Source organism: Bubalus bubalis, chromosome 12, assembly GCF_019923935.1.
Source record: "Bubalus bubalis isolate 160015118507 breed Murrah chromosome 12, NDDB_SH_1, whole genome shotgun sequence".
NCBI classification, from domain to species: domain Eukaryota; kingdom Metazoa; phylum Chordata; class Mammalia; order Artiodactyla; family Bovidae; genus Bubalus; species Bubalus bubalis.
Window position 1 is genome coordinate 15,873,585 of NC_059168.1, and position 19,478 is coordinate 15,893,062.

A 19,478-nucleotide genomic window follows, 5' to 3' on the forward strand; every position below is an offset into this window, starting at 1 on the left:
AGACGGTTATTGACTTGTGTTCGGTGTTTGGTACCAGTGAGTCCCTAAATTGTCGAGCTTGCTGTAATAATGATTGTTATTCATTTTCAGACAATAGTGCCAGTGACAGAATGCTTAGAGGCTAAGCAAAGGGAACAGTAAACATTTGTTCTAGATAATGCCTAAAATGGATCTAATAGGCAAGCATTAGCAACAGCTAACATTTGTCTGGATAGTGAAAAGAATATACATTTTTGGAGTCAGATGGACTTAGCTCTGCCACTTAACTAATAATATGATATGGACAAATAATTTCACCTCTCCAAGCCTCAATTTCCTCCTCTATGAAATGGTTATAATACCTAGTTTTCAGGGTGTTATAAGATTTAAACCTAATATAGGTAATTTCCCCAACATTATGTCTGTCACATTATACTCTCCAACAAGTAGTATTTGTATAAGTTATTATTATTTTGCTTTCTAAAATCCAGGACAACATTTATTATTAATGCTCAATTAATTTAGGAAAAGTTCTTTGTAGGGAAAAAATAAGCAAATCAAATAAAAATTTAAAACCCAGGAAAATCTCATTGTGACATTAAATAAACCTATCTAAGTCAAAAATGAAAAAAATCGCTTTTGTGTCTGAGAGATTCAATATTATTCATGACTATTGCTTCCGCTCAGTCTTAAATAGAATTTGGGAATATTGATTCACTATCTGTAAATGTGGGATACTTTCTTCTATGGGTCATCACTATGGCCCATTTGAAATGCTTTAACTTTGCTATTAGCACTAGGCTCATTTTCTAAGTTCATACTATCATACTTTCTAAGTTGCTTTATGATAGAATCAACCCTGACCGTGCTGGCAATGAGACTTTAACAGAGCACTCGAGCAAAAGTAACTGATTGGAGGAAATAAAGTAGAAAGATAAGTTCCAAGAACTCAGAGCTGACATTGAAAGAAAATAACCAAAGAATGCTAAATCTGAATAGTGAGCAACAGTAATGTGTCTTGTGACATATGACCTTGTAAAAAGTAACAGATAATGAAACCATTGGAGACTGTGCATGGTGGGTCCGAGACAGAGAAATCTTGACTAGAAAGGTAGAGAACATGGGAATGAGTGCTGAGGTTGAAGTTGCCAGAATGAAATTTCCTGGAGCAAGTCAAAGTGTAGTAGGTAAATTATTTCTTTATTATAGTTTCCTTTCCAATAGTATCTGTCTCCATCTTCCCTGTTGTAAGCAAAGCTGGGTGAGACGGGAGCCCCATGCCCTCATATGGAAACCATCCAGAAAATGCCAACCATGCTTTAGCTCTGAGGTTCATACTTACAGAAACTTATGTGACTAGATGATAACAATAGAAACCCAGAATTGCCTGCTCCATACAGAAGAAATGAGTAAGTAATGTCACCCAAGGAACAAGGAACACTAAACTTCCTCTCAAAACAAACTCCAGAAGAAGAGAAAATCAGCCTTTTATTCTTGATGAAAATAATCCCAATACTTCTGGTTTCTTTCTTCTGATCTTATACAGTATCTTTTGCTTATTTTCTCCTCTGGGTAAACCTCAGATCTGCTTCCATCAGACCTTCCAGCGGATGACCTTGTCTCCTTCTTTTAGAGTAAATAGAAGTCACTAGACAGGAACTTCCTCGACTTCCTGCTATCAAAAGAACAAATACACCTGTATCTATACCTGTTTTTTCCTCTTCCATGCCTTTACATTGAAAGAGGCAACCTTCTGTTTTATCCAAGGTAAATCCCTCCACCTGGGCACAGTCCATCACTGTTGTCTTTCCAAAGACCTTGTTATATAAGTTCTTTTTCTCTTGCCCCTTAAATTTCCCTTTCCACTGATGCTTAGCACTTAAACATGTAACAGATATCCAGAAGCTAACTCAACATTCCCCTTAAGATGTCTCAGACATCTCTTAACTCCACACATTCAAAAATGCATTCATTGTTTGCTGCCCTCTCCATGAACTTCCTACTCCTTCCCCCATTCCTTAGTTTCTCAGTCTCAGGGGAAATGGCCCGTAACCCAACCAGATGTCTAGCTGGAAATCTGGAAATTATCCCCGATTCCTCCTTTCTACTTATTCCCCATAGCCAACAGATCAGTAAATCTTGGTGGATCTACCTTCAAAAGATGCTCTGTGACCAATCACGTCTCTCCATTTTCACGGCCACACATTGTTTTAGATAACCTATATCTCTTGCATAGATAGCTATAACTGACTATGAACTGGTCATTAGTGTAGTCTTTACTAATTTCTCCTCCATATTGCAGCTGGAAGAATCTTTTAAAAAATCCAAATTTGATCATACCATTCTCCTACTCACTTTTAAAACAATGGATTCTCGTTACCTTTCAGATAAAGCCCAAACTCCTTAATATAGCTAACAATACAGTTCATGAGCTATTGCTACTGACCTTTTTAGGCTCATCTCTTGCCCCATTCAATACATCAGTCATTCTAAATATCTTTTAACTTTTCTTAATTGCTATCATTCTACCCATACTTGGCCTGGCTAAAACCCGTCTGACTCCTAGACTGTCTTAGTGCTCCAGCCCTTCACAGGATACTTTAATTTCTTATTTAATTCTTTGCTGGAGTATAAAAGCAAGAATTTGAAAAGACCCTGATGCTGGGAAAGATTGAGGGCAAGAGGAGAAGGGGATGACAGAGGATGAGATGGTTGGATGGCCTCACCGACTCGATGGACATGGGTTTGGGTGATCTCCGGGAGTTGGTGATGGACAGGGAGGCCTGATGTGCTGCGGTTCACGGGGTTGCAAAGAATAGGACACGACTGAGCAACTGAACTGAAGAGCAAGAATTATGTTTGTCCTGTTCGTCAATTTATCCTTCTCTCTGCTTGTCTCCAACTTTTTCTACCAGCCACTCAAGTGTACCTTGCTTGGTATCTTGTGTCTAGTAGATATTCAATAAGTATAGGGTTAGCCACAAAATTCATTTGGGTTTTTCTGTACGATCTTACAGAAAAACCTAAATGAACTTTTGAGCCAACCCAATATTTGTCATGACTTCCCTGGTGGCTCAGCTGGTAAAGAATCTGCCTGCAATGCAAGAGCCCCGGGTTTAATCCCTGGGTCAGGAACATCCCCTGGAAAATCCCCTATCCACTCCAGTATTCTTGCCTAGAGAATTCCATGGACAGAGAAACCTGGTGGGCTTACAGTCCATGGGGTTGCAAAGAGTTGGACACAACTGAGTGACTAACACTTAACACTTACTTACAATATTTGTCAAATAAATTAACTATATCTTTCATAGTTTTGTCATTTCTCTTATTGAACTCAATAATCTTGATTCTACTGTGGAGTCTCAGTGAATATAATCACAGCACTTTTAAAATTTCATGTCTCTGTAGAGAAAGGAAAATTAAGCTTGAGTGTTGCCAGAATTACAAATGCTGTGACACCTTAGTTGTTAAAACTTTAACTATAAAAGTTTGTAATAACTACTGCTCATTTTAGCAAAGGATTTAGGCTTTTGGAGCAATCCCCTTGTCTCCATATGAAGGTCATATGAGTGTGGGAACATACTTATGGTTACTTATATATTAAGACTATATCTGCCATTAGGAGGGAAGAATCTTTCAAGAGATTTTATTTGTCTTTTCTTGCAACAGAGATAGTGCTATAGACAAAACTATCTTTGGAAGTTCTAATATGGCCAATATAATTTCAACACTATTCCTTGAATACTTACTAGATGTAATATTTCACCTTATAAAGTCTGCAATCCTAGAGCTACAAGGCAACCAACCTTTGCTGTTATTCTGGCATGTTTCCTAGACGCTGTCTGGGAGTTTAGTCTACAACATCTCTGACAGTCATTACCTTACTTTGGCTTCAGCGCTTTCAGGAATGCGATTCCATTGCTGATGAGGCCACCTGCCGCTGGATGCCCTAGTGTCACAGAATTTTTTTTCTCCTATTTCCTTCTTCTTTCTCTAAATTAACATCTCTTCCTGTACTTCTAAACATTGATCTTTGATAATACTTCACCTTAAGTCCTCAACTTAAATGCTTTTAAATATGGGAAGGGAAGAGGAACTGTGTACAAAGGGAGACCCCTTCCCGAGCACCCAGTTTTTTGCAAGATTGACGGTGCGTGCCTTTTATGTTACCTTCTAACTCAAACAGTCTAGTCAGTCAGTTCAGTCACTCAGTCGTGTCTTGCTCTTTGTGACCCCATGAATCGCAGCACGCCAGGCCTCCTTGTCCATCACCAACTCCCGGAGTTCACCCAGACTCGTGTCCATCGAGTCAGTGATGCCATCCAGCCATCTCATCCTCTGTCGTTCCCTTCTCCTCCTGCACCCAATCCCTCCCAGCATCAGAGTCTTTTCTAATGAGTCAGCTCTTCGCATGAGGTGGCCAAAGTACTGGAGTTTCAGCTTTAGCATCATTCCTTCCAAAGAAATCCCAGGGCTGATCTACTTCAGAATGGACTGGTTGGATCTCCTTGCAGTCCAAGGGACTCTCAAGAGTCTTCTCCAACACCACAGTTCAAAAGCATCAATTCTTCGGTGCTCAGCCTTCTTCACAGTCCAACTCTCACATCCATACAAGACCACAGGAAAAACCATAGCCTTGACTAGATGAACCTTTGTTGGCAAAGTAATGTCTCTGCTTTTGAATATGCTATCTAGGTTGGTCATAAGTTTCCTTCCAAGGAGTAAGCGTCTTTTAATTTCATGGCTGCAGTCATCATCTGCAGTGATTTTGGAGCCCCAAAAAATAAAGTCTGACACAGTCTAGTAATTAGCGTTAATGGCATTTCACTCAGAATGGTAATGGCATTTTACTCAAAGTAGTAAAATTCTCCCCATTTGTCTATCTGATATTGAAACACGATTTTGGAAAACTAAATGCTCTGAGTCAAGAGTCTGGGACTTTTAATATCTGTCCATGTATAGTTGCATGGAGTTGGCTCCTTTGCACAATCTCCAACATTGACAGCATCATTCTTATTGTCTTAAGCCACCTCACAAGGATTTTTTGGGTCTTCACAAGTCACATTAATGAAAGTCTTTTGCTGCATGAAGACATCATGGCCTTTGAAAATCACACCCAACAGAAGTCTATTGTTCTTTTGAAGTGAGACTTTCTTTCTTAGAAAGAATTCAAGCTCTGGGAAAATTTTGACTTATTGTGTCCTTTTCAAACTTGTGAAAAATATTTATGCTGCGAAGCAATAATTTTCATTGAAGCCAGAGAGTTCCTATCAACACGAAAGCAAGTCCAAAGCCATCAGAAGACTAAACAACATGGAATAAAATAACATTGACATTCTCACTGAAACTGTCAGGAGTGATTTAGAATCAGTTTCATGATCACCATAACAAATTGTTTCAGAGATTTACTAACATTCAAAAGTCAATGTTTGGAAATTCTTAATGAGTAATCTACCCATAGATGTATATTTGGACTAAAATAATATTGTATGTTGTGTATAAATTTTGGTTTTGTCACACTTGCAGGTTTTTTGGGCTGCATAAGGTCTTAGTTGCAGCACGCTGGATCTGCATTGCTGTGAGGGCTTCTTTCCAGTTCCCTCAGGGGCTTATTGCCTCATGGAATGAGGAATCTTAGTTCCTTGACCAGGGGTTGAACCCACGTCCCCTGCTTGGAAGGTGGATTCTTAACCATTGGACCACCAGGGAAGTCCTCCATACTTGTAGCTTTTAATTGGCTGGAATTTATTTTATTTTTAAAAAACAATTTGATCTTAAAAATATCATGGCACCAAATAACTACTTCAAATGTATTGTCTTTTTAATTAATTTTGTGGGTGATGTTTAGACAAATATCTCAAACCCATTTATAACTGAAGGGTTTTGGAAATGCTTAAATGCAATGGATTATTTGGGGCTCCTATTATTTAACTCTGGGGATTTATTTCTGTTCTTTTATCAGGGTCTCCAAAGTACTTATTATTTGTGTTGGATAAACCAGTTCAGCAGACTGCATCCTCAGTGCATTTGCCAGTGATGAAAACTGCCCTTAATATTCTTTCAGGTCTGGGTATCTATCTGTGTAAGACCAATAGGTAAGTATTTCTTTAAACTATTGTAGATTATGTAGGAAACTTGCCAAAATAATTATGAGAGGAAAAACCGAAAGAAACATGCCATGGTATTAACAAGAGTTCTTTGGATGATGAAACTGTGGATAATTATTTTTCTTTCCTTTTTCATTACTGTCCTATTTTAAATGATGAATGCATATTGCCTTTGTAATAAAGAAACTTTACTTTTGAACAAACAGTTGTAGACACAATAATATCCACACAAATGAAATGAGATCTCAGGTACATATGCAGGTGATAGAATTCTAAACAGGGACACAGATACATCTCCTGATTGCAGAAACAGATTGTAACTAGAGAGCCTCGTCCATCTGGCTCTCATGTACTGATTCTTTGCAGATCACAAATACAACTCCAAATACGGTGACAGGTCTTTGGTGCCAGATTACTTCTAACCCTCTGGGGAAAGTCAATACCTTCCCCAGATTAGCTGAATAATTTTGGTTTTGACCTCAGAATTAGTTTAATTAATCTAGGTTGTTTGGTTCTAAGTAATACATTTACTCTTCATTAGCAAGCATTAACAAGATTAAAAAAAAAAAAGCCTGTTTATTGAGGGCAGGAGGAGAAGGGGACGACAGAGGATGAGATGGTTGGATGGCATCACTGACTCAATGGACATGGGTTTGGGTAGACTCCAGCAGCTGGTAATGGACAGGGAGGCCTGGCGTGCTGCAAATCATGGGGTCGCAAAGAGTCGGACATGACTGAGTGACTGAACTGAACTGATATAAGAAGGTAATCAAACTTTTCAATTGTCCAGTGTTGACTTTTCATGGGGTTGACAGAATTTGCATTAAGAAAATCAGAAAAATTCTGCTGCAAAATGTCCTGGAAGAGGTACCAAGTTCTTATTATCAGTGGAGTATAGGCAGGTACTATCATACCTAGAAAGCTGCAGAAAATCTAGAAAACATCTGTTCCAGTAATGTTTACTAAAAGCTGCTACTAAACTAGCTACAGTTTAGTAGCTTTTAGTACTAAAACAAACTAAAAAACAACCTCTTAAAATTTTATGGTATCCACTCTTCCAAATATATACATATTCAAAGACCAGCATTTTATCATTTTTATTTTACTCTTTCTTTATCCATCCATTTACTCATTCATTAATTCAGCAAATTCTTTTTTTGAGAGGCAAAATCTTAGGAATTGGGGAAAATACCAGAGAGCTAACACAAAAATTTCTGTACTCATGGAGCTTATGTATGTAGTGCTAGAAAGATTTAAGTGCCAGATGAACAAGTAAAATATATAGCATCTTAAATGGGGATACATGTTATGAGGAAAAATAAATCCAGGAAGAGAGATAGGGCATGCCAATTGGGAGGTGGGCATGGAGAGAGGGTGTTGTGTTAAATTATGGAGTTCGGGAAGGGTCTTACTGATAAGGTTACTTTGTTAAGAGATGTAAGAGTTGGTTCTGCACTACTTTAACAATCCCATTTCACAAACCCTTTGAGTATCAAAGTGGCTCAGCATTGATCCAGTGTTTCTGTTATTTTTATGACACGTGAAATAATTCTTCTTTTGATGCTCTAAGAGTGGTACCTTTAGCACAAAACTGTGCTCCCACTGGATTTATTTAGCTGGTGAATAGACTCATTCAGATGTCAATCTTCAGTGGCATCGTTGAACTAATGCAGCCGCACATGTGGACCTTAGGCTTTTTTTTTTTTTTCTTTTCTTTGCATTCATGTGTTTGCCTTCTGAAGTTGACTGGGCCCACTGAAGGCAGGGATGAGGTGATGATGAGTTCATCTTGGCAGCCTCAATGCCTTGCCTAGTGCCTAGCAATTGTCAGGTGCTCCATGACTACAAAGGAATAAATAAACTTTGAGAGTAAAAGAGACATTGACTATAAACAGTTCAAGAGATGAAGTCCAAATGGCCACATTTACCTGCTAAACTGTCCAAAGTGGATAACTGTCTTACATCATGATGACGTCTCCATTTCTCTAAGCCTTGTATGGAGCTGGCATCAAGGACTTGCTCTGTAAAATAAAATGATCTTGTGTTTCCTACAGGGACACTTTTGGTATAAGCATCTCGGAGAGGTTGTTTCTAATCCCACTTTCCCCATGACGTTGCTATAAAATGGACAGCTCTCAGGCCCACATTTTCCTTCTACCTCTGTGACAAATAACCTAGTTTATATCGTCTTTTTGAGACGGTGTGAAGTGCTAGTTTTCACACTAGATTAGGGGGCAAAATTATGACAGCTTATCATGTCCGCACTTGGGAGAGCCATAAAAGGGAAAAAGGGAAACCAAAAACTATTTTATAATGGAGTTCTGATTCAAGGCCTTAATAACTGTATGGCTTTAGACCAACTGCCAAATTTCTGTGAACCCCATGACCTTGTGTCTATACTGGAAATCATAATTACTACCTTAAAGTATTGCTGTGAAGGTCAAGTTGGATAATATATGCAAAACATCTGATATAAAACCTGGTACATAATGTGGATGTTCAATAGATTATTGTTAATATTTTTAATACTATTAATAATACTATTAGAAAAGTTATGCAAATAATATTTTTTTTACCAGTTGTTCAACATTTACATGATCACATTTATATAATCCTCATTAATATATTTGCACTTTAAAGTTTCTCTCTCTATATATACTTGTAGGGCCTTCCCTGATAGTTCAGTTGGTAAAGAATCCACCTGCAATGCAGGACATCCTGATTTGATTCCTGGGTTGGGAAGATCCTCTGGAGAAGGGATAGGCTACCCACTCCAGTATTCTTGGGCTTCCCTTGTGGCTCAGCTGGTAAAGAATCTACCTGCAATGCAGGAGACCTGGGTCTGATCCCTGGGTTGGAAAGATTCCCTGGAGAAGGGAAAGACTACCCACTCCAGTATTCTGGCCTAGAGAACTCCATGGAGTTTATAGTCCATGGGGTCGCAAAGAGTCAGACATGACTGAGCCACTTTCACTTTCATATAATTGTAATAAAATTAATCCAAGTAATCAGCAATACGTGAACCATGAAATTCCAGATGTTCAAGCTGGTTTTAGAAAAGGCAGAGGAACCAGAGATCAAAGTGCCAACATCTGCTGGATCATCAAAAAAGCAAGAGAGTTCCAGAAAAACATCTATTTCTGCTTTATTGACTATGCCAAAGCTATTGACTGTGTGGATCATAATAAACTGTGGAAAATTCTGAAGGAGATGGGAATACCAGACCACCTGACCTGCCTCTTGAGAAACCTGTTTGCAGGTCAGGAAGCAACAGTTAGACCTGGACATGGAACAAGACTGGTTCCAAACAGGAAGAGGAGTATGTCAAGGCTGTGTATTGTCACCCTGCTTATTTAACATATATGCAGAGTACATCATGAGAAATGCTGGGCTGGAGGAAGCACAAGCTGGAATCAAGATTGCTGGGAGAAACATCAATAACCTCAAATATGCAGATGACACCACCCTTATGGCAGAAAGTAAAGAAGAACTAAGGTGAAAGTGGAGAGTGAAAAAGTTGGCTTAAAGCTCAACATTCAGAAAACGAAGATCATGGCATCTGGTCCCATCACCTCATGGGAAATAGATGGGGAAACAGTGGATGACTGTATTTTTCTGGGCTCCAAAATCACTGCACATGGTGATTTCAGCCATGAAATTAAAAGACACTTACTCCTTGGAAGGAAAGTTATGACCAACCTAGACAGCGTATTAAAAAGCAGAGACATTACTTTGTCAACAAAGGTCCGTCTAGTCAAGGCTATGGTTTTTCCAATAATCATGTATGGATGTGAGAGTTGGACTATAAAGAAAGCTGAGTGCAGAAGAACTGATGCTTTTGAATTGTGGTGTTGGAGAAGACTCTTGAGAGTCCCTTGGACTGCAAGGAAATCCAACCAGTCTATTCTAAAGGAGATCAATCCTGGGTGTTCACTGGAAGGACTGATGTTGAAGCTGAAGCTCCAATAATTTGGCCACCTGATGCGAAGAGCTGACTCATTGGAAAAGACCCTGATGCTGGGAAAGATTGAGGGCAAGAGAAGGGGATGACAGAGGATGAGATGGTTGGATGGCATCACCAACTCAATGGACATGGGTTTGGGTAGACTCCAGCAGTTGGTGATGGACAGGGAAGCCTGGCGTGCTGCAGTTCATGGGGTTGCAAAAAGTCGAACACGACTGAGCGACTGAACTGAACTGAATGTTTATGATAATATGCTCCTGAATGTCTTTATCACATAAGAAAATAAAGAAATTGTAAAATGTTGTAAATTCTTTTCAACTGAAAAACAAGATGTTATTTGATAGGGAACATTCCCATGGTCTGGAGAAGGAAATGGCAACCCACTCCAGTATTCTTGCCTGGAGAATTTCATGGACAAGGGAGCCTGGCGGGCTACAGCCCATGGGGTTGCAAAGAGTCAGACACGACTGAGTGACTAACACACACACACATTCCCATGGTCTCAGAGCATCATACATGCTAAGGAATAGTTTAGCAGGCATTTTGCCATCATAGTGATTCACACAATCTCTTATCACTTTGATAATTTTCTTGCAGAAATACAGAGTAAGTGGAAGTCATTATCTTTTCAGGTAGGAAAGCCATGCTCTAACTCTAGTTAAAGATATGTTAACTAGTCTGGCAGAACTCTAGTCTGATATTTTTTCTTCTTGTTTTTTAGAGCCCTGAGACTTTAGGACAGAGACCACCTCTAAGCACAAACATCACCCACTTGCATAATTATGGAGATGATCTGCATGACGTTGAAAATGCCCCTAGTTTTTTGACGGCGGCGCATAACCATGGGGTCAAGTGGACTTGGGAAAGCAGCAACATTAGATGAGCTGCTGAGCACTTGCATTGAGATGTTTGGTACGAGCCTTTCTCCCTTTTGTACGTCTTGCTACTCTACCTCCCCCAGTTCAGTTGCAAGTGTTGCTGTGGAACAGAAGTCAGTCTCCATACGTTGGTATTTGGGACTGCCCAGGTGGCGCTAATTGTAAAGAATCCCCCTGCCAGTGCAGAGACGTAAGAGTTGCAGGTTCGATCCCTGGGTTGGGAAGATCCCCTGGAGGAGGGCATGGCAACCCGCTCCAGTATTCTTGCTTGGAGAATCCCACAGACAGAGGAGCCTGGCGGGCTACAGTCCATGGGGTCACACAGAGTTGGACACGACAGAAGCGACTTAGCATGCACTCATGCACCTTGTTATTTAAGGCCTTTTTATTAACCCCAGTTTGTCTCCCCAGTATCATTGCCCCATGCATTTCCTTCCTTTTACTGTCCACAGCTAATACCCAGACATACTGTTCACTTAATGTTTCTGGAATATTCCCTGCATCTTTCTGCCTTTATGCCTTTATCATACTCCTTCATTGAAATTCTGCTTCAGGCCTCATTTAAGGTGTCATCTCAAATCTTCATAGTATCATTCCTCTACTCCCCAGTCAGGAATGCTGACTGCTTCCTCCACTCACCATCGCCCTTTCTGATTTTTTCATGGACATGATCCATGCTGCTGTGATCCTTTCTTGGTCCTTTGGCTTAGACACGTGTGAATAGCACAATCTCCTACATTCTATGTTTGTCTATAAGTCTTATATCTCCTCCAAAGTTGTAGACTTTACAGCTATATGCTTTTCATGTTGTCTAACTACCATAGAATTTTGGATTATTCTTTGTACAAATAGAATCACAAAGAAGTTGTTTGTTGAATTGATTGTTTTAGCAAGAGTTAAACCAGACAGAGTAGGGTTGCCAGATAAAATACAGGATGATCAGTTAAATCTGAATTGCAGATGAGACACATTTTTAGTATAAGTATGTCGTAAATAGGGCATGGTTCATACTTGTACTAAAAAATTCTTTGTGGTTTGCCTTAATTCAAATTTAACTAAATCTCCTATATTTTTATATGTGAAACCTGGCAACTCTACACCAGAGGAAGGATGAGACCTACCCACTTAATTTGCAAGGAAATACCAGAAGTAGGAGGAAAATGATAATTGGGTCTACAAGAACTTTTTGACACTAATGTTTCTCTACTGGTATTAGAAAAAGAGAAAAGTAGTATGTGCTATTGTCTCCTCACCTCTTAATCTTCTTTTATTTTTTAACAGATGACAATGGAGAGCTGAATAATAGTTATTTGCCAAGAATAGTTCTACTGATGCACCGATGGTATTTGTCTTCCACTGAATTGGCAGAAAAACTTCTCTGCATATATCTTTTTAACTACTGTGTAATTTTTACAATCATAAATCAAGTTCTGTACTTAGATGAAGTTTCTAACCAAAGCCAGTAAATTAAGATGAATAAACAGTCTTCAGTCAGTTATCCAGCTGTTTTGTGAATATATATAGATGTCTAGACAAAACATTCGGATGATTGACCAAATAGCTGATTATCCATCTGAATGTTTGGCTCTACTTGAAAATAACCACTTGATATGAAATGAAATAGGAGCTGTAGCCTGAATGTTTCTAACTTGTCTTTAACATTTCTGCTGTTAGTATAATGAAAGAATATTTAACACTGATTCAAGAGTTACTTTATTCCTTTTAGGAAGGCAGAATGGTAGACCTAGAGGATACAGTTTAGACATATGGAAATGCCAGCCAGAATAATATGATCTGGCTCAGGCACAAACATCACCTAAATTTTCACATCGTCCCTTGCTGGTGAGACACAAGGAACATTCTAGCAGGTTTATTATAATCTGTTGATTGACATTAATTTTAGATTTTCTTCTGATATAAAGGCAAAGGAAATAACCATAGTTAGAAACCCCATTCTATAATAAGGACTTTTAGCAATCCACCACTTTTGTGCATGGTACAATCCTAAAAGGTGGTTAAAAGCCAAATGACTGAAAAATGGCTACAAAATAGTCACATACTTATAAGGAGGTTTTAGTCCCTGAGATCTAATGTTTATTATATAATTGCTAACGTAGGTTCCTTTAGTCTCTGCCTGCTGCAAGCCCAGGGGTCCTGCAGATGAGTGAGAAGCCTTGCAGGGCAGGGAGAGCCTGAGAGGGAGTGGGGCCATTGAGTGTAATTAGGGCTAGCGGGCTTCCATCTGCTTCCTTCAAGTTTCCTCCACTTTCTACTTCTTCACTCCATCATCAACCATCCCCCCAACCTCAGACAGGGAGTAGGTGTTAGAGACGAGAAGGGAACATTCACCCTGAACAGGGGTCCCTGGAAATGAACAATATCTTAGTACCTTGTGGTCCCAGGGTTCCATGGGTCCTGCTATTGAAAGGTGGTATGTAGAGAAGGATGGAGGGAACTATTTTAGTCTGGCCCCATTCCCTCCTTAGGGTACAAACACTGTCCACAAAATGTGCTCACAGATAGTATTCTCATCATCATTATGTCCACTGCTATATGAAACACAAATAGAAAGGGGTATTTAGACACAGTAAAACTTAATATCTGAAAGTGCAGATTGTATGGGAGTTGAAACCACCTGTGAATTCACATTTCTCTAGATTTTCCTCTCTTTGGATTCCCTGCTCACTGCATATCCATGGTACTTGGCATATAGCATGAATTCAGTAAATATTAGCTAAAAAGTATGAATAAATAGACTTGAGACTAAATAACAGCAAGATGTGTATATTACTATACCCCAAAATGATGACATTTTCAAATACTAAAGAAATTAGAGTACTTACATATGCCATTAATCCTACATGTAAAATCTTTTTGGCTAAAATGGTGCTTCTATGTACTATTCATTTTAAATTATCTATAGTTAGTAGTAAATTTGTCATTACAGTTGACAGTCATCATTTGGTAAGTGCTCAGGAAGGTAAAATTCACTTTATAAGTGGCTTCTCTTCCAGACCAAAAAAATACATCTCAGAGCAATAATACATGGTGCTAGTTATTTAGCACTGATGTCATCAGAACCCACTTTTCTCCCCACTTGAACATCCACGTCACCCTAATAGTATAGTCCTCTTCTTAGGAATTCATCTAAATTGATTAAACAGCCACAGATCTGTGCAAAGGAAACAACGTGCAAGGATTTTTTTCCTTAACTAGTGTACCTATCGAAATGCCAGTGGAGAAAGCTGTGATGAATTTCGATTAAAGATCTGCTACTTCATGAGGTACTTACAAATTTAATTGTCTTGTTTCTGGTTCTGGAATTATTGACAGTTTTCTTTTCCCCAAACTACAGACCTAATCTGACAGTAAAATGGACTCAAGTCCCCCTTTTGTTGATTTCATTAAAAATAGCTCTCCTCTATACCTGTGGCGGATTCATTTTGATATTTGGCAAATCTAATACAGTTATGTTAAGTTTAAAAATAAAATAAAATTAAAAAAAAAAAAAATGGCTCTCCTCTGTTGCTGGTGGCTTCCCTGGTGGCTCAGACAGGAAAGCGTCTGCCTACAAGGCGGGAGACCAGGATTCGATCCCTGGGTTGGAAAGATCTCCTGGAGAAGGAAATGGCAACCCACTCCAGTACTCTTGCCTGGAAACTCCGATGGACGGAAAAGCCTGGTAGGCTACAGTCCATAGGGTCGCAAAGAGTCTGACACGACTTCACTTTCACTTTCTGTTGCTGGGGGCATAGAATTTATCTTTCTTTTGGACAATCAAGCAGTGGTCAATGTGTTTAGGGGATGAAAGCCGCTCTGAGAAAGAGTGCATTCATTTTTTTTTACTCCCTTACTGTACACATTCCCACCTACTTGCCATGAGTTGGGAGAAGGGTTTCTTCTCAGCTGTGGTTCTAGAGAGAAAGAGACTCTCAAAGTAGGAGTGGTGGACTTGGGTCCTTGATTGAAGCAGGGAAGAGCAAGACAATGTGATAGATGGGGGATAAGAGCTTGCTAATTTGAGGTATGGTCTTGAAACATTGTTAAATGCAATCTGTAAAATGACACCATAGTTTCCACAGAGATCTAGCTTGAAATCTTCTGGTTGTCAAAAATATTTGATGTCTTTTAGGTACTGGATTGTGAAATTTCCTGCAGAGTTTAATTTGGACCTCGGTTTGATCCGTATGACTGAGGAATTCCGGGAAGTAGCTAGTCAACTGGGATACGAGAAACACACCAGTCTCATCGACATATCCAGCATGTAAGAATGGTGCAAGCTTCTTTCAAATATGATGAGTCTGCTTTTTGGGGGAGGGGGTAGTGATGATCCCACTTGACCTCCATCCATACCTGTTCAGAACCAAGGTGTGCTTCTTTGAGGAAAGCTTTGCTGCGAAGAGCACAGTCCCATTGGACATAGTTTATCTCTCCAAGCTTCAATTTCTGTGTTTGTGAAGTAGAAATTGTACCTTTCTCATGGGGTTATAATGAGCACCCAAGAGGTACATGAGATAATATGTGAAAGTATTTGACACCTAATAGATGCTCAGTACTTGGTTACTGAATCTAGTCTCCTATGCCCTTGCCACTGTGTTCTGTGGATCAGCAGCTCTGGCATTAGCTGGGGGCAGGGGCTCAATAGAAACACAGAATCTCATGCCCCACCCTAAAGCTGCAGAATCGGAAACTGCATTTTAGTAAGATTCCCAAGTGATGCATATGCTCATTCAAATTCGAGATGCTCTGTACCATGGTGCTTCTCATGTCCGCCTGAGGCTGTGCAAATGTGGACCATAGCTGTGCCATGAACTGATTAGCTCAGTAATTAGGAACTTGGTGCTAATTAGGCTAGCATTTTATATTACTAGCTAACTTTATAGATAAAGCTATTTTAGGGTTTTAAGTATCATTATCCATATTGAAAATATATATACTTTTGTGTCCTAGGCATTCATACTCTAGTCTCCTTTCCTAAAATACTTCTTCAAGAGTGATCCATGATGAATGGTCCTGGGATTATCAGGGGTGTTGTTAAAAATATAGATTATTCAGCCCAACTCCTCTACTTACTAGCTATGTGAGCTTGGATAAATTTTTCACTTCTTTGTGCCTATTTTTTCTCATCTTTAAAATGGAAGTAATAATCGTATTACCTGATAGAGTTGTGAAGATTTAATGAGTTAATACCTGTGATTATAGTGGTGCCTGGGACATCAAGCGTTTGATAAATGTTGATGCTAAAAAATAGATTATTCAGATTATTCATTCCTAGTAAGTCAGAATATCTGGTAGTGAGGTCCAGGCCTCTGTTTTTATAACAAGCTTTTCAGATAATCCATATGTTGCGGACCATATGGATTTTGGTGGTTTCCATCCCAACTATATATTGACAAAATCCCTCATGATTCAGACCTTACTGCTCACAAGAAAGACCAAGTAAGAGATTCTGGATGAATCCATGCAAACCAACCCTGTCTGGAGAAACAACTTGAAGATTATGTTCTACTGGCAATGGGTCAGTGGGTTTCTCTTCAAACATGAAGGGCAGGGTGTGTATTTTGCACAAGCCCCTGGAAGCAGGCCAAGAGTTAGAGAGTCAGTAGGTTAATAACTTCCACTGAGTGCAATGGGCTTTCAGCACATTGACCAGACTTGCTTTTCTTTCATAGTCCTTCCTATGACTGGATGAGAAGAGTCACACAGAGAAAAAAAGTATCCAAGAAGGGAAAAGCCTGTCTGCTATTCGACCATCTGGAGCCCATTGAATTGGCTGAGCACCTCACTTTTCTGGAGCATAAATCTTTTAGAAGGATCTCAGTAAGGAACTGGACGTTTATTCTTCCAAGGATAACAACCTCCATGCCAACTTTCCCAAGAGCTGCATTTTCATACTCTGAACTGTTGGCAGCCTCTGTCACTGTGCTCCTCTGGAAAAGTGCCCTTAATTCACAGGAACAATCCCTTTTAACCAAAGATAAATATTATCCTGTCTTTCTTTTATGGCTCAGGAGCTATATTTCTGTCGCTATTTTCAATGTCTCCTTTCATAGGATTAAAGCATGATTTTCTAAATACTTGGTGGAGATTTAACCATTCAAGGTTTATTTAGCTCCACTGATGTCTCCCAAGTGAATGCATTTGGCTGGGCCCTTCATATGGGGGGAAGAAATATTTATTTAGGTTGGGATTTGTATAAATGCCTAATTATGGGTATAGGTTGAAATTAGGAACTGTAAGCTTTCTGAAGAATCTTAACATTAGGCTGTTTCTTTCTCAGGGATGGAGATCCTGGATTAAATTTTTCTTTCTTTGTCTTGATAGAATTCCTTCTCTATGACCCCTTTCTTCCTTTCGACTGTGGTCTCTTCCTAGCCACTGACTCACTCACTTTCCATTTGTTATACTATTTCCACAATTGTTCACAAGTAGCTTTTGTCTTTGTCTCACCAAGCTTTGGGCATGTCACTCCTTTTCCAAGATGCCAAAGAATGAATTACATTATTGCTTGCAAAGAAAAACATGAGGTCAGAAGTATGGATTTCTGAAAGACTGATTCTTTTCACTAAGTAATCCTGCTTGGAGAGGACCTTTTGAGACCCCACAGGCAGGCCATGAGAGAAAACTTCATGCTCTGTTCATATGATAGGAGGCTCTTGTGTATTAATATCTGATGACTCCCATGCTGACTTCAAGAAAATGTATCTGTTTTGCAAAAGAGTGGCCTTACTTCAGTTACTATTTTTTTTCTCTTCTTTTCTTGAGAACAATTTTGCAAGCTTATTCTGACTTGAAATTATGATTGTTATGTTCATTTCCTCTTCTTTAATGCATGCCATTGTATCTCGAACTTGCCCAACCACTGGAATCACCAGTAGTGGTGAAAAATGGAGATTCTTAGATTATTCCTCTGGAACAGTGATTCTTTAGGTCTAACAAGTTTCCTGAAACCAGTGTTTTAGCAAATGCCCCATATGGATCTTAAGATCCAGCAAATTTTGGACTCACTGGAATGTGACTTTGACTCTTGTCCCTTGCTCTCCCCACCGACACTATGGTGTGTAATAATTGAGTGTCTGTGTATGGGAGAGTGAAATGCAGTGAAACAGCATGTTAAAGGTACAGATATAGTCATTATTCATAGTATATTCATATGTGTAAGATGCCATGTAAGTGTGAAATGAAAGAAATAGTGATGTTGTCATGAAACAGTGTCTCACCTCTTCCATGAAACATTCTAATTTATGATTTTTCAAAGACTCCATTATAACTCAGAGTCTCTGATTCTTCCTTTACTAGTTCACTGATTACCAAAGCTATGTCATCCATGGCTGCCTGGAGAATAACCCAACCTTGGAGAGATCTATTGCTTTATTTAATGGAATCTCTAAGTGGGTCCAGTTGATGGTTCTTAGCAAACCAACTCCTCAGCAAAGAGCAGAAGTCATCACAAAGTTTATCAATGTTGCCAAGGTATGTATGTCTGTTAATTAGACTGGGATTCTTAAAGCGTTCTAGATATTCACTCACTTGGTTGAGAAAAGTCATTGAAGAAATTTGAAATTCACACTGTAGAAGGTAATTAAACTACTAAATGTCTAATGAACAAATATACTTCTCTCATGCAAGAAGATTGCTTTTAATTGGCAACACTTGGAAGTATTTAATGTAGCTATTTTCTGTGAGAGGATTGGTATATTTTTCTAGTGTTTCTAGTACATTTTTCTAGAGTTGCGTTTGTATTTCATTTTGAATTGATATTGTTTTTCCTACATCCTTATTATTAAAATTGTACATGACTTCATTTGTACTGCCAAAAGGTGAGAATAATTCAAAAATTGTTACAAAGTATTGAAGTTAACATTTTTTTTATTGCAGAAACTCCTTCAGCTCAAAAATTTTAATACCCTGATGGCAGTGGTGGGAGGCCTTAGTCATAGTTCCATTTCCCGGCTCAAAGAGACCCATTCTCATCTTTCTTCAGAAGTTACAAAGGTACAGTGAACCAGATCATAATCCCAAGTAAAAAGTTTGCTTAGAAATTGTTTACAGGTAGGATGATCCTAACAAATGTCACTCAGAAGGGGAAAGTTTTCTTCTTAGACAGTAGGAGGTTATGGCCATACCTCCTGGAAAACAGAATAGAAGTGGCAGCAAGTGTTCAATACAAATGCTTTTAAACCCCATTAACATATTCTAGACATCCTGGAATGTGAAGTCAAGTGGGCCTTAGGAAGCATCACTACGAACAAAGCTAGTGGAGATGATGGAATTCCAGTTGAGCTATTTCAAATCCTGAAAGATGATGCTGTGAAAGTGCCGCACTCAATATGCCAGCACATTTGGAAAACTCAGCAGTGGCCACAGGACTGGAAAAGGTCAGTTTTCATTCCAATCCCAAAGAAAGGCAATGCCAAAGAATGCTCAAACTACCACACAATTGCACTCATCTCACACGCTAGTAAGGTAATGCTCAAAATTCTCCAAGCCAAGCTTCAGCAATACGTGAACCATGAACATCCAGATGGTCAAGCTGGTTTTAGAAAAGGC

At 39.1% G+C, this 19,478-nt stretch overlaps 1 protein-coding gene across 12 annotated transcripts in view; it reads left to right on the forward strand.

The window, feature by feature from the left end:
- RASGRP3 (RAS guanyl releasing protein 3) overlaps window positions 1–19,478 on the forward strand; it is a 93,348-nt gene that overhangs the window by 38,634 nt on the left and 35,236 nt on the right. For 9 of the 12 annotated variants that reach the window (XM_006069507.3, XM_006069506.3, XM_006069508.3 and 6 more), the window contains 8 exons: window positions 5,942–6,074; window positions 10,772–10,962; window positions 12,210–12,312; window positions 14,150–14,212; window positions 15,061–15,192; window positions 16,601–16,748; window positions 18,228–18,401; window positions 18,807–18,923. In XM_006069507.3, the coding sequence (XP_006069569.1) occupies window positions 10,893–10,962; window positions 12,210–12,312; window positions 14,150–14,212; window positions 15,061–15,192; window positions 16,601–16,748; window positions 18,228–18,401; window positions 18,807–18,923 (807 nt within the window). In that variant the 5' untranslated portion in view covers window positions 5,942–6,074; window positions 10,772–10,892. The remainder of the gene's footprint in view (window positions 1–5,941; window positions 6,075–10,771; window positions 10,963–12,209; window positions 12,313–14,149; window positions 14,213–15,060; window positions 15,193–16,600; window positions 16,749–18,227; window positions 18,402–18,806; window positions 18,924–19,478) is intronic. The other 3 variants (XM_025260865.2, XM_025260864.2, XM_044925819.1) reach the window with 3 other exon arrangements.